General features: G+C 39.1%; 1 protein-coding gene across 11 annotated transcripts in view; it reads left to right on the top strand.

Annotated features, from left to right (window-relative positions):
* PLA2G4A (phospholipase A2 group IVA) overlaps nt 1-14588 on the top strand; it is a 117268-nt gene that overhangs the window by 72366 nt on the left and 30314 nt on the right. For 10 of the 11 annotated variants that reach the window (XM_048058954.2, XM_067001958.1, XM_013177934.3 and 7 more), the window contains 3 exons: nt 1656-1769; nt 4810-4847; nt 7237-7378. In XM_048058954.2, coding sequence (XP_047914911.1) covers nt 1656-1769; nt 4810-4847; nt 7237-7378 — 294 coding nt within the window. Of the gene's footprint in view, nt 1-1655; nt 1770-3668; nt 4529-4809; nt 4848-7236; nt 7379-14588 lie in introns of those variants that run through there. The other variant, XM_013177941.3, reaches the window with a different exon arrangement.

Here is a 14588-nt window from a genome sequence, read left to right as displayed (position 1 = left end):
ATGAGCTGGCAGGTGGTTGATTTCCAGCATAGTGTGGCTGTAGTTTACTGCTAGGATTATGCAAGTCCCTATTTCCAGTAACAGAACACAGTAAACTTCATTAGCATTAGAATTTGGAAATGTATCTTTACAGTACGTAAAGGCTGGTTTCTGAGACACATGCTAAAAAATCATGAAAATTGTCTGCAAAGCTCCAGTGTTACCATGTAATAATGGTTAATTTTGGACCTGTTTGATATATATCTGCATACATGCATATATGCTGTTCATGGTAAACGTTCTCTTCACCATGAAAAGTATATTCTCTAGGTTAAAGCTGGTGTTTTGTGTTCTGTCAGTGTTGTACACGCTTACAGTTCCTAGCAGAGCCTTTGGGTCCTGTGTGGAGGACAGTGTCAGAATTCAAATCTGTGAAACCACCTAAAACCTATCTTTTGAGTGCAGACTTCGCGATCCTCTCTATTTCTTGGGTTATTTTAATCTAAATCTTTAACTATGTCCCAAGTGCAGTTTTTACTCTGTGAAGTGTAAGAAGCTCTCCAAAATCCTGTTAAGAAGTTCTTGCTATTGCTATTTGTTTTATAAGTCAGCCCTCAGAGATTACAGCAAAGGGCATACAGTTCTGTGAGAAAACAGAAAAATGTAGATGCCATTAAAATAATGAGTTGTATACTAAAACACAGTTCCTCATTTCAATGGGTTGCTTGTGGCACAGGATGAAAAAGATTCTTCTTAGCCAAGAAGAGGTCGAACCCAGATGTCACAACTAGTCATTCAAGTGGTTGTGTCTTGATTCCATTTATTTTATGCAAAAGAAACATTCCAAGCTGAAAACACGATATTTTAGAAGAAACTATTTCACAAAGCAGAAAAACTCATAAACCAAACGAGTTTGGAGAACTTGTTTTCTAGAAACCATGGAAATGGTAATTTGAAATTCTTTCTGAACATCTTGAGAACTTGAAAGGCTACCACTGAGATAAAAGACTGCTAGATGTAGACCAATGTGGGTTAGAGCAAATGCATTGAACAACGTTCTGCTGTGTCTGCATGAGTGTTTGGATAGTACCACATTTTGAAAAGGCATGTGCTCTGACATGGAGGATGAGAAGAGACTTGAAGGTCTGGTTGCATACAGAGAAAAGCTTTGTGTAATTTGGAATGCTGTGTATTTTGCCAAATCATTGCTGTGAAATTCTTGGTCTGTGGATAGAAGGTTAGGACATATGGATTCCATCTTTGTTGAAAAGCTGCTGTATGTTTTTTGGCATATTGCGTTTAAAATACTTAAAGTTTCTCCATGGAGAAGTTTTGCTAACTGGAAATTTGAAATAATTATATATATACTATATGTAATTTGAAGTAATTACATCTGCTTAGTCAGGTGGTGAGTTTTACTGACAGAAAGGTGCTCAGATGAAAAATGCTTTATAAATGATGCTGTCCTACTCTTGCCATTGAATGCCTTGAAAATGCCACCTACGCTATGCATTAACTTATCCTGTTTTAAAATGATATCACTGGGTGTTGACTGGGTTGGGTTAGTCATATTCGTTTCCCTATCCCTTTTATAAATTTTAATTTTAGGCATAGACTGTATGGAATTAATAAGGGATTTATCAGTGTAGAATTGAATGTCCTTGTATCTTTTCTAGGTTACTTTGATGGATGCCAACTATGTGATGGATGAGACTCTTGGCACATCCACATTTCCTATATCCTCTCTGAAACTGGGAGAGAAGAAGGAGGTCCAGTTAACTTTCAACAATGTGAGTGGCAACATTTGAAGCTTTACCTGTGTTGATGCAGCTTCAAAAATGATGGGAAGTTTTTAAACCTGAACTGAGACCACCTAAACTGCTGTGTAGATCTGGATAGTTTCAGTCCAGTATCCGGTATCTGAATTTCAACTGTGCTGTGTTGTGGTTAGATAGAGCTTCTTCACAAATCACAGGAAACTTGCTGCTTACAAAGGCGGTGATGTTTCCTAAGGAATCTCACTGAGTCTGATATTACTCAGAGTTTTCCCTTAGTCACTTTGTTGAAGCATAAGAAAAACATTTAGCCTGCTCGTGATATTGGTTGGAAGTACACGTTCCTAGATAAAAGGAAATCCAAGACTATTTCCAATCCCATCAGTCTGCCTCATTAGTCTTTATGGCCGTGCTTTCTCAATATAGAACCAAATTTTGAATTAGAGAAAGGATTAGAATATATCATAGATGGGGTGATGGCAGCAGCCTGCCGGTCAGGAAATAGCTAAATATGTGGAGGCTGGGGAGGGGTATCTCAGGCGAGGATGATTCTCTGCAGGCCCTGTTCATTCACTGCTGGCCATGGTTAAGCACAGGGCTGGCCCACTGGCACTATTTATCTCCGTACGGTCCTACTGAGAGGAGAATTAAGAAAATCGGCAGCACTGAATGCTTTTGTTTCTGAGAGGATCCTCTTTAAAAGTCTAGTTTCAAACTTTTGCTCTCTAGAAAAGTTTCTGCACCACTTGGTTCAATTTAGTTTAATGGTCTTTGTTAGTGAGAGAGGTTACGCGGGTTTTGCTGTTCAGTATGTTATCTCTACTACATATTCCTGTGGCTTCCAGAAAGCTAACAGGAATTCATTTATTAGCATACATTGCACTTACAATAAATGGCTGGTTGTAACACAGCTCTAGTTAGCATGTAATAATGCATTAGTGTGAATGCTGTTAAAAAAAAAAACAAAAATACCAACAGCAAACCCCGACTGGATTATTGTCTTTAAACTTGTATACAAAACAAATGGTGTCAATTTAACAAGGATTGCCTGTCTGCATGGAAACTCCTCGAAGTAGTTGTTAAGTCCGTGTGTAATTGAATTTGTTCCGCATGTATTAAAATATCATGATGTATTAGAGTAACATATTGGAGGCCATTCTGAACATAATTCAGCAGCTGTAATTATATTCCTCACATCTGCTCATCTTTATATATACCATACTATACATATAAAAACCATATGCATTTCTCTTTGGGGCTGTGGTTTATTATATGATCAGAGGTCGTGATTTGTGACTGCTCTGCTGTTTTGTATCACTACGATACAACTTTAAAAGTATGTTTAGTTACAGCAAATACCTGCTTAAAGCCCATTTACTGGAAAAGGAGAGTTTTGTACATAAAATATAGCATTTAACTAGGTATAGCCTTAGGAAATTTATAGGCAAATGGTAAAGAAACATCAAGTCAAGTTGAGCCCAGTGTAGACTATTTGCATGCACAACATGTACTCCAGAGATCTCCGTGGCAGTCTGTATAAGGAAAAAAAAAAAAAAGACATGCACTTTTGCTATTGGAACATTTCACTGCAAGGGCTTATTTAATAATGTGCGCATACATTTTTTCAGTGATTGGATCACTGAAGTGCTTTCTAAATTAGTAATATCAGGTGCTGGAATAATGTAATTGCTAATCTGCCTTTGAAGTGTTTCCGTAAATGACTCTTTGCTCTGTTTCTTCATGTTCATCCTTTTATTTCTTTGCCTTTTCTTCCCCCCCCACACCTTGTTAATGAGCCACCTCATTACAGCTCCCGCTGCGGAAGGCACCAGGTGAGCGCCAGGTTTTACCTGGGCAGGTATGCAGCAGTGGGAAGGCCACAGGGAGCTTTGCATTTTCCTCTCCGTAACTACTCTGTGCAAGGGTGAAGCAAACGTGCAGAGCGAGGAGCTGGCCCAGTTCTAACCCTGTTCCTGGTGAGCACACAACACAGAGGAGGAGAATGATTCCTTCGTAGCTTGAGGTGGAGCAAAAGAAGATGCCGTGTGAGTGTTACACACCTCCAAGACTGGACCGATGTGTCAGTGGCCGTTCCCTGTGAGAGAGCTGGGGACATGAAGATGCTTGTCTGTTCTTAGTTCCAGCAGCCCTGTGCTTTTGGGTTTTGCCTAACAAGTGTAATTGGTGCTTTAACCACTGTTTTTTAGCCTTTTGTGTGCTGGGAACCCCTTTAAGTGCCCTATGAACGAGGCAGAGACCGTTCTGTAGCTTATGGGCCAGATAGATGCATTTAGCCTGCAAGAGTGCTCTGAAATTCCCACCCCTTGCCATGCAAATATCTTCTGTGCATGCAGCTATTCAGCTAGTTATCACCAGAGCTGTAAGATGTGCTAAAAAACAGTCAAATTGTTCCTTTTAGTATTGACAATGAACTAGCATTTTGTCGGACTTCCTTTTCTGAAGAGGCAGGAGAATTCTTACTTTGTTTTGTTCTTTTTAGCATATTGCCTGGCAGATGCTTAATGGAAGTGAAAGCATTCTGTAGTGACATTCATTAATTTACTTGCATCTTTCAGAAATTGTCAGCAATCACTCTTCTTGATTGATAATTTAGACTTATTTGACTATGGAAATACATTGGGTAGCTCACATGGAGTGCAGAGCAGTCATTCCCTTGCAGGTTTCAGATGCCATTTGAGCATGAAATTTGCCCAGGGAACTGGGAAGCAAGGACCAGATGAACTGGAGCTGGCAGTAGAAACAAAGGATCCTAAGTATGTGAAGACAACATTATCCCTTCAGACTGAAGATGAGTAATTGTCATAAAGTGGTATATTTTGAAATCATACTGTGTGATTTTAAAAAGAAAAAAAAGTTATATTTGAAAGAAACTCACTAATGCATTCTAGAAAATTCTTACTTTTTTTTTCTTTTTTTTAAAGTAATTTTAAAAACACCTTGACAGTAGTATTTTTATATTCCAGGTATGTTAATGTTGTTTTTTTTTTCCTCCGTAAGTAAGTGATGTGACGAGATTTGAATCTCTTTTGTGTAGGTCACAGAAATGACTTTGGAGTTGTCTCTTGAAGTGTGGTAAGTATCTCATATCAAAAAAAAAAGATAACTGGAAAACATATTAGCAGCAAAGACATTTTTTATTTTATTCTATTCTAATTTTCTTGAAAACATCATGTAGAGTGCAAAAATTCCTAGTTTTAACACTGAAATACCAAGCAGTTCAGAAAGCAATTCTTTCATTGACTTGACAACATTACTTGTATGAATAGTTTTCCCCTTTCCAAATGTTTGTAGGATCAAGGCTATTGTATATGAATTTCTCATCATGGCTTATGTTAAGTACTTTCCTTTTTAAGGGCTCTTTGACATCAGCTTCAGCTATTACCCTCATTATTTTACCTTCTTTAGTAACTTTGCATCTCACGTTAGCTTTCAGCATATATGGATACTCATTACAAAGCCTCCCTGAAATGTGTTGATACCATGCACCGTTAATACCAGGTTAATTAAAAAAAAAAGTGTTAATACCATGCAGTACTGAAGTCAAAGGTGAAGATCTCAGTAGGGCCAGGATTTCCTTTAAAGCTATGCGGATGCCTACATTTTTAAAAAATATTTTTAATTTTGTTTCTTTCTCTAGATGTCTTTCTCGTATCTCAGCCTATCTAGGTGAAAGACCAAAAATTGCCTTGAGGCGTAATCAGAAAAATACCTTTTAAGTCTAAAAATGAATTACTGAGCACAAGGCATTTAAAGAGTCTTTTTATTTTGGCTGGAACTATAAATAGCAGTGCTAAGCACTGTAACTATAAATGTAATGACTCTGGAGGCTGACAGACATCCCCCAGGGATAATTTTTGCTCATCATTTTATTCTGTTAGAGGTGGATATGTGTGTGGTCCTCAAAGACCACCCCTAAAACTTCGAGGGCTTGTACATTATGGATATTTCATGTCTCAGACAAGAGGTGAATGTAAGGTGTTTGGCTATGTGTGCCTGCTATATAGGCAGTGGGCTTTGAAGCGGTAAAACAAAAGGATCCGATCAAGTTCAGCTCTGCTGTTCTCTGACGCGCATGTGGATTTTGGATTCTTGTGTGGATTTCTAGTTCATGGTGTCGTATATACTTTCATGGAACATTGCCTCTAGGCAGTCTTTTTTCCTCCTTTTTCTTAATACCAGTATTTTATTACATAATAGTTTTTAAAATAAATCTAAGGAGTCATTGTGTGTGACTAGATAGATCCAATTCACTATTATATGTTTTTCATAAAGGATTTGTGAAAGTGCTATCAAAAGTATAATGAATGTGTCAAAGTATCCACAACATTTTTCAGCACATTTTTGCAAAGATTGGAGTTTCAGTGAGGCAGATACCAGGAAGAATCGGTGTGCTCCTCACTGCTATCTCAGCAAATCGCTGAGTGCAAGTGTGTTGCTCACGCACACGCAGTTATGTGGGAGGGATCCTGCTGAATTCAGTGGTGCACATCCACAAAGTGGGTGTTCAGCATGCGATAGCTTCTGGGCTGGCAATATTGAGGCTTTTTCTGAAGACCTTTTGCTAAAGACAAAGGTCTGTCAAACTCTGAACCTGGAAGTATTGTAGTTCAAACCCTTGGAATGAGACTGGGTGAGTTAACTGGTCCGAAGGAGGAGACTGCTTGAATTGTTTATCCTGCCTTATCTGAAATGAGAAGTGGGAGCCGAAGTTGTAGCTATTATTTAAGTACAGGATTGAGGTCTTTACACAGCCCTATTTGCAATTTTGATGGCGCAAGGTAGGGAAAAAGCTAAAGAAAAGAGGCTTCGTTTCTCCAGTTGCCAGTCAGGACAGTTCCTGCTGAAAGCCAAACACTTATTGATTGTAAGGCTGAATGGATAAGGCATCAAAATTGGCCTTTCCTCCCTTAACATGAACCTTTAACTTAAGAGTAAATGTTAGTAGGTGTGTATGAACATTGTTCATTGCAGTTCTTTTTACAACGGATAAGCAGAGAATGCAAATTTCTAGGCCAAAAATTTAACATTGAAATACCAAGCAGTTCACAAAACAATTGTATCATTGACTTAACAACATTACTTGTATGAATAGCTTTTCCCCTTTCCAAATGTTTGTGGGATCAAGGCAATTGTATATGAATTTCTCCACTCACATACATTTTGTTTATGTATTTATTTTTAAGACTGCACAATACACCACCAGAAGCTGCATATTTAATGTCTGGTTTTCACTAGTATGTGAACAGTGAAGTTCCTGTATAAAATCCACATCTTAACCACACAATGTGTCATTGTTCTTTGCTTCCTTCATTCCATAGACCCACGTGATGCAGTTGTCGCATGAGTAATCTTTTATTTTGTTTTATTCAATTTTGTTATTTTCTCTGATTTATTAGGTGTGGTTTTTTAAGTTCTTTTTTGAATTATGCCTTTCCTAAAGCCTGTCTGTTTTGCAAAATAGCTCTTCAACAGATCTCCGGTTCAGTATGGCTTTGTGTGATGAGGAGAAGAAATTCCGGCAGCAACGAAAAGATAATATCATGCATAGCATGAAGTCATTTCTAGGAGAAGAAAACAGCAAGAACTTGACCACTTCCCGTGATGTAAGTTTGGAGAGTTCACATCAAGATTAGTATCCCCTGTGGATAGTATCCCAATTTGTATCTCATTACTTTGAGTGACATAATGTGGTAGAAGGGGTCAATGTAAAGAGAGAGAAGAAAAGCAGAACAATTTCTTTTCCCTCTGTGCACATACTACGTTTAGGATGGGGAATGATTTTCCTCCTTTATTTTTAGATAAAAGTTTAAGGAGACAAAGTCATGTGCCAAATTGAAACTGCACTTAAATAAGGTATGTCCATTATATGCAAGAGGACAGGACTGCATAAATGCCATCATCGGATAGAAATCACAGCTCTTCATCTGCACTGGCACCTTAAACAAACTGATGTAACTTTTAATCTTGTTTGTTTTAATTCTTTGAAGGCTATGCTGGGGTTAGAATTCTCCACGGAAGGAGATGTATCCATGTGTTTTAGTCTACTCTGATGCTGAATTCTATGCTTTGTTAAGGACTTGGTTCTGAGCTGAGATCGTCATCTGAAAAAACGCCTGAAGGGCATGTGCAATATCTGCTGCACAAGGAGCGTGCGGTGGCTCTGGGCATGCACACAATGGTGGAATCTGCCCTTGCATGCTTGATCTTCAGCTTGTGCTCTTAACGTTGCCTTGGCTGTATGGCCTTCATGTCTAAAGGATCAGGCAGGAAAAGAGCTGTTTTGATGTCAGAGTCAGTTGAGAATTGATTTTCTTTCCTTCTCTCTTATTCCTTAGCCTGTTTTATAGGACTAGGATTATGGAGCTTAATTCTTAGAGGGTGTCGGAAGCTGCAGCTTTCATCAACTCACAAGTGCTCTGTACTTTAGAATGTCAACCCAGTAGAGCTAGAAAGACTGATGACGGTTTGGGTCACATTAAAGTGAGGAAGTGTGCTGAACCCTACTTACCCTTTCAGTGATTTTGTACAACAATGCTTTATTTCAAGTTAATGAAGGATACACTTAGTACAGGTCCAGTTACTTTTATTGTTCTAGCTTTTCCATCCTCCTCTTTCTTCCCTGTTTGTTCCCTGCCTAGCGTTTTGTTTCCAGAATTGGGACAGGATGACTGTTTGGGGTGGGTCAAGCAGTTAACAGAATCAGTGAATTAATCTGGCTTTAAGACACTGGTTCTTTCTGTGCGTTTTAGTATGAACAGAATGTGACAGTCTTTTGCAGCAACTGGAACCAACATGGAAGAATTGCCCTCTAAATTTCTATTAAGTTTTCAGTAGGTAATAAAGGTGTTATTGACAAGCACTTTTGAACTTTTTCTTGCTTAATAAAATGTGCTTGAATGGTTTTTCTGAGGAAGATGAAAGAATTTGAGAATATTGTGGATATTTTATTTGTAGAGACATATAACACGCACATTATGTACAAACATTTTGAAGGTTGTTTTTGTAAATAAAAAAAATCAGTGCAGTTATTTTATTGTTGATGCATGCAAATCTTATCTGAGCAGATATTTCTGGATGACATTGGTCTGATCTTCTTCAGCAGACATATCTTTCTCAGAAAAGATGCAAAGATGTTCTGCCAAGATCCAGGTAGGATTGGAGTGATGTTTAGCACCTGAAGTGTCAGTTCTATGCAGGTGGTATATACGCATCAATAAATCTCATTATTGCAAAAGCTAGGTAAGCTTTCATATTTTTTTTATCATCATCTTCCCTTGGTATCCCTTGCTGTCTCAAAGTTCATCGGTTTAGTTGCATCTTCCAAGACCAGGCAGTAATCTCTTTTTGTAGGCTTATCAGCCCTAGAAGGACTGAGGTAATGTGATCCTCCCCTTTTTCATATGCCAAGTGTGTATTTCTAAGCTGACTTGTCAAATTTTTTAGGTGCTTCTAGTGATGAAAAATCCTTTTTGTTCAAATTAAAATACAGTTTTGTCCTTATAGCCTGTCATTTTTATTTTTATTGCTAGAGATGTGAGATAGCAGGAGGATTTATAGGTTGTTTGAAGTCTTAACATGGCATCAGGAGACATAAGTATTCTTACCTGCCTATGAGTCATTGTTTGATCTTAAACAAGTCACTTACTCAGAGTTCATGTAAGTTTCTTCATCTGTGAATAGCAGCATGTGTGCCTTGCAGGGATGCTGTGAGATTTTAATACCTGTGAAATAATTATACATCCCTGGATGGTAGATAAGTGTGTACTTCCAAATCTCCTTGCTTAATGTTGAAGCACATTCTGAAAACACAAAGGATGAGATTTCTCGTACCTGTGTTATTACTTCATTTGATAATTTTTGTTGCTTTAAACAATTTTCTAAAAATACAAAAATCAATTAGAGAAGGCATATAATTCTCTCAGACTGGGTTTGCAGAACAATTTTTAATAATATATGTGTCCCCCAGCAAATATTTTTACACCACAGGCATTTTTGTCCAGATTTTGTGCGCTGTGTTTCCAGGGCAGTTGGACGAAAACATCTGCACCATTAATTCCCAAAACAGGATTTAATGTATTTCAGCTTTTTTTGCCAGGTTACTGAAAAGTATGACTGAGATGGTCTTTTTCAGAGCTCGCTTTTCTGAGATCTTGTTTCCCACATGCTTTTCATTTTCACATCCAGTTAAAGAGATTAAACAGTCAGCACTTGGTGAAATGAGGTGCCCAAGGGTTGAAGTGGAAATGTTTTGCACTGAGCCTTTCCCCTTGTTACGATGCTGCTTGGTTCTTAGAAGCAATACAAATGCATTAATGAAATGCTTCATCAAGGTTGTTAAGTCCTGTTCAGCGGAGCTTGTTTGGATGATATCTAAACTGGTTTGTTCAAAACTAGCTTGGGTGCTGTGCAGACCAACAGTAGGAGAAAGAAAGCCATGCTGGCCTGGCCCTTTGGTTGTTTAGGAAAGGATGCCACCATATAGAAATAAGCGTGGCTGTATGGCCAGGGATTAGAGCAATAGGCTTTTGTCACCAGGACTCTTGAACTGAACTCACAATTTTGCTGTTGGCTTCCTGCATGACTTCTCTTGTGTATCACTTGTGAATCTATGTTTACTAATCTGCTCGAATGGAATTAGTACCTCTACACAGCTTTCTCAAAGGATTTCAGCTTCAGAGTCCCTCAGATGAGCGGAGTGCATTAGCCACAGCCTATATATATGGAGGCATATGCATGCCTCAATCTGCTTTCTCCATTCTTTCTCAATGGTGAGATGGTTTCTTGCTTCTTTTCCCTTTGTTCTCTGCCTGCAGCTACTTCCACCCTGCCTCTCCCTTACTTATCCTAGAGCAAAATGTGTAAGATGGGTGTATGTAATTTCAGAGTTCACCATTTCTTGCACTTAAACTTGCTGGAAACTGAATTGCAGCTGAAAAGCTGCTTTAATAAAGGTACCTATTTGGTAGTAGCAAAGATGCTCTTTGCTTTCCTCTTCATAGCAGGAAAGGACTCTTACCTTCATCACCCTGCTTATGTTCTACATGTCAACTAGGATTAGATTGGCCAAAATAAATGAATGCAAATGTACAGTAGAAGCTTCTCTCCATTTTTTTTTTTTTCAGTTTTTAAGAAGTTTATTTATTGTGGGAAGCTTGCTTCAGCTACTGCCCTCTACTCTAGAGCTCTTTCATTGAACTGCATTTCTGGAAATAAAGTAGTGATTTCAACTCTTCATCCTTTGCTTTGATACCAAGTGGAAATTGAGAGATTCCTATATATACACATACCTCTCTGTATATCCATCCTCCCCCAGTGTAGGAATCTCTGATTCTGTGTGTTAAGTATACAGGAAGCGTTTGCAGCCAGGATGCTAGTGACTCTTCTTGATATTCTTTGTTGATCCTCCTTACAGACTTCTCTGCATTCTGAAGGAAACTCACATTTTCCCTTGTGCTCATGCCACATTACTGATGAATAGATTAGTTGAATAGTGGTGCTTTGGAAGTGTTCATGCATACTTTTTCCAGGCTTGCACCTGCAAACCACCCTCTTCATCCTGTTAGGATTTGTCTGTGTAGATTAATTAGGTAGTGTTTGTAAAGAGCTTTCAAAGCCTAACGTACATTATTAAATTTCTGATTAGTAATATGGCTCTTCTGTTCAAAGCAACTGCTCCGTTATTGGGGTGTTGGCTTAACAAAACAGGCATGTCCTAAATCTTTACCTTTGTTTTGTCATTTTTGGATAGATAGCTATCTCTGGATATGCATGATGAATGCTGATGCCAATAAATACCTGTGGTTTCTATTACTAAACCTTAACACTTACAAAGAAGATAATCAAACAATCTTACTGCATCAAGAGTAAGTAATTTTTGCAGAACAGAAGCCTCAGGAAATGTTTCACCTTATTTGGTCATATCCAAGGGGCTATACATTTTTGGTCCACAGGGGAATTTCGCTGCTTAAAGTATGGAGTATATAGAAAAAATATCGGTAGTCACGTGGTTCCTTTTCTTATAACTAATCCCATCCATTGGCAGCTTAAGTTGAGTTTCAGTGAAATTTTTGACCGATTACCGGTTTGATCAGATACAGGCTTTCTGCACAAGTGTGTGATTTTTTTACGCTTAGTAACAACTAAGAGGTTGTTGTCTTATCACCATTGAACAGTGGAAAATTCTTCTTGGTTTCTGAAAGGCAGGTGGGACTCTTGTTTAGTCTAAAACTCTTCATGCTGGTAGCAAGCGGGCTTTTCTTTTTTTCTGTCTTATTTGCAGAAGAAGGAAAGAAGTATAACATAAAACTCCTGTAGATATGTTTTCAATATGGTATCACTTGTAACTGAATCTGCTCTTGCTCAGTTTGCTCTTAGCAGTTAAATAGATGTAAGGATGCACATAAATTCTCCTTATCTCACCGATAGTTTTTGCAAGATTGTTTTAAATTTGAGACTGTCTTCATGCTAGTAATATCCTTTTTTTTTTGTTATCAAATGTGGGTTTAAACTCCTAACTAAAATACTATTAGTCTCTCTTCTGTTTCTTATTAGTAACTCTTACTGTCTTTGGCTCTGTCACTTAGATGTCAATTGGATTAAAGCTGGTGTTTAGATTGCTTTAAAAATTTCTGTGGTTTTGTGACTAAGAAGTTATTAAATAACTGCATTTAATAACTTCTCTACTTTGTTTATTTCCTGGATTAGGGATAATCAGGACAAACATTCAAAAAAAAAAATAAAGAGTATATTTTTATTAAGAAGTCTTGCTACAACTGGAGATGTCTTCAAATAAATTCTACTTCTAAAGATATTCAGCAATTGGTGTTCTAAGTACCAGAACATTGTGGGGGCAACAGCTTACTGTTGCCGAGACCTGACTTGGTTTACAGCTAATTTGTAGACTTATTGGTTGTATTTTGAAGTCTGAAGCAATGCTGCAAATCTGTGCTTGTAAATTGAACTGGAAATTCTGTACATTTTTTCAGTAGACAGGATGCAAAGGAGAGTCAGTATTTGACTTTCACCCTCTCTATATGTTTTACTACTTGACCTGAAGAATTGAAAAATTGAAGCACTACCCTTCTGTGCCTGTAAGGAACCTAAAATGAAGGATTCTGCACAGTGATAAGATTGTCCCCTGTCAGCATGTAGTAAATGAAAAATATGATTCAACAGAATTATAGAAATAGTGTTTGGAAGGAAGCTCTGGAGGTCAGCTAGTCTCAGTTGTCTCTGAAAGGACTGCATTATCAGCACTCAATTTACAGTCAACAGAGAAAATCGGGAGGATTCCGTCTAGCAAGTCCCAGGATAATGCAGAGTTTAGAATATTGCAGAGTCCCAACTCTGATGTTGATCGTCCCAGCGTTGGTCTGATACTGAATTCCGTCACCTCATGAGGACTGGCAGCCCAGGCAGCTCCCAGTGGCCACATTTGTCCCCTGGTTCTTTACTGTCTGTGAGCAGCAGTGAGGCGCAGCACTACCACTAGTCAGCCCCTCCAGCATGTGCTTTAAGTCATTGTCACAAACTTCTTTGACGGCTTGCACACTGCTGCCCTTCGAGCAGGGGATTAAACCGCCCTATGAGGACGACAGCCAGATCAGGAGACTTCTGCTGTTCTTTTAGGGAAAGCCTTACCTACCTCATTTACCTACCTCATTACCTAACCTCATTGGTTAGGCAATGTGAATCAGACTGCCACAACTTTCTTTCATCTTGACACACAAACTCCCAAAAGATGTGTGTCTGATTTCATCCCAATGTTCTGTGCAGTCAAGGAGCTGCCTTCTTGTAGAGCACAGCCCCCTGCACCATCTTCCCTGCCTATCCCTCCTCAGCAGTCTCCACACGTCTATGGCAGTGCATCAGGTGTGCCTGTTGTCCCACCAGGTCTTTGTCACTGGCTGTGTCATCCTGTGACTGTGAATGCACATGAGCTTCCAGCTTTTCTTGTTTCATGTCCAGTCTCTATACGTTATTACAGAGACTTTGTGAGGTGAGCCTCTGAGCTTTGTCCCCTGAGAGGGAATATGCAATTCTCCCCACTAGCTTTCTCCCATGCATACCTCCTGCATTTGCAGTATTTGCACCCTTTGCTTGTGTAGTTCTCTGTTGATGACTAGCTAGTCTGAAGTCTTCCTCATTTAATTAGAGAGTCTGTTCAGGAGGATATTCCTCACTCTTTTGGTTAAGTTGATAGTTATTTTCTGAATGGACCATCCTCATCATCAAGCAAGGCTTCATGAGCAAGACTACAAGAGTCTCCTGCTGATGTTGCCTAGTCATGATAACATCTGCCTGAACCATTCCTCTTCCAAATGGGAAAGATCAACTCCACAGGCCACAGCTGTGGCTCCCTGTGCCCCACATTTCTGCTACAAGAGGGGGCAAAGCACCTCTCATCTGCTCAGGGTCTTCCCTGTATCACTTGTGCCCACATGGATGAGCACTGAGGTGCTGTTACATGCCTTTTGTTGGCACCTTCTGGTTACTGGTGGCCAGCCTCTGGGTGCGACATAAATAGGAAGCTGGAAGGAAGTCTGCTCAGCCCCTCCATGATATATCCACCTTGGCAGAGCCTCTAGTGCTGCTGCTCAAATGCTCAAATCCTGGTTATGCTTGCCTGTAGTCGGCAGCGCTCTCCTCCTATGCTGCAGCCTGCACGTCCTGATGCTGTCGGCTCTTTGTGAAGCAAAAGGGACTGAGTTAATGATATACAGGTACTGAACGTTACTCCGTGGGTCCCAATGCCAAAGGAGAACAGTAAACCTCATGGGTGCATGTATGGAACTGTTCCATTCTATGTAGGCT

This window comes from Anser cygnoides, chromosome 8, assembly GCF_040182565.1.
Source record: "Anser cygnoides isolate HZ-2024a breed goose chromosome 8, Taihu_goose_T2T_genome, whole genome shotgun sequence".
Classification (NCBI taxonomy): domain Eukaryota; kingdom Metazoa; phylum Chordata; class Aves; order Anseriformes; family Anatidae; genus Anser; species Anser cygnoides.
Note: the sequence above shows the minus strand (reverse complement) of the source record. Positions and strands in the feature narration are given on the sequence as shown.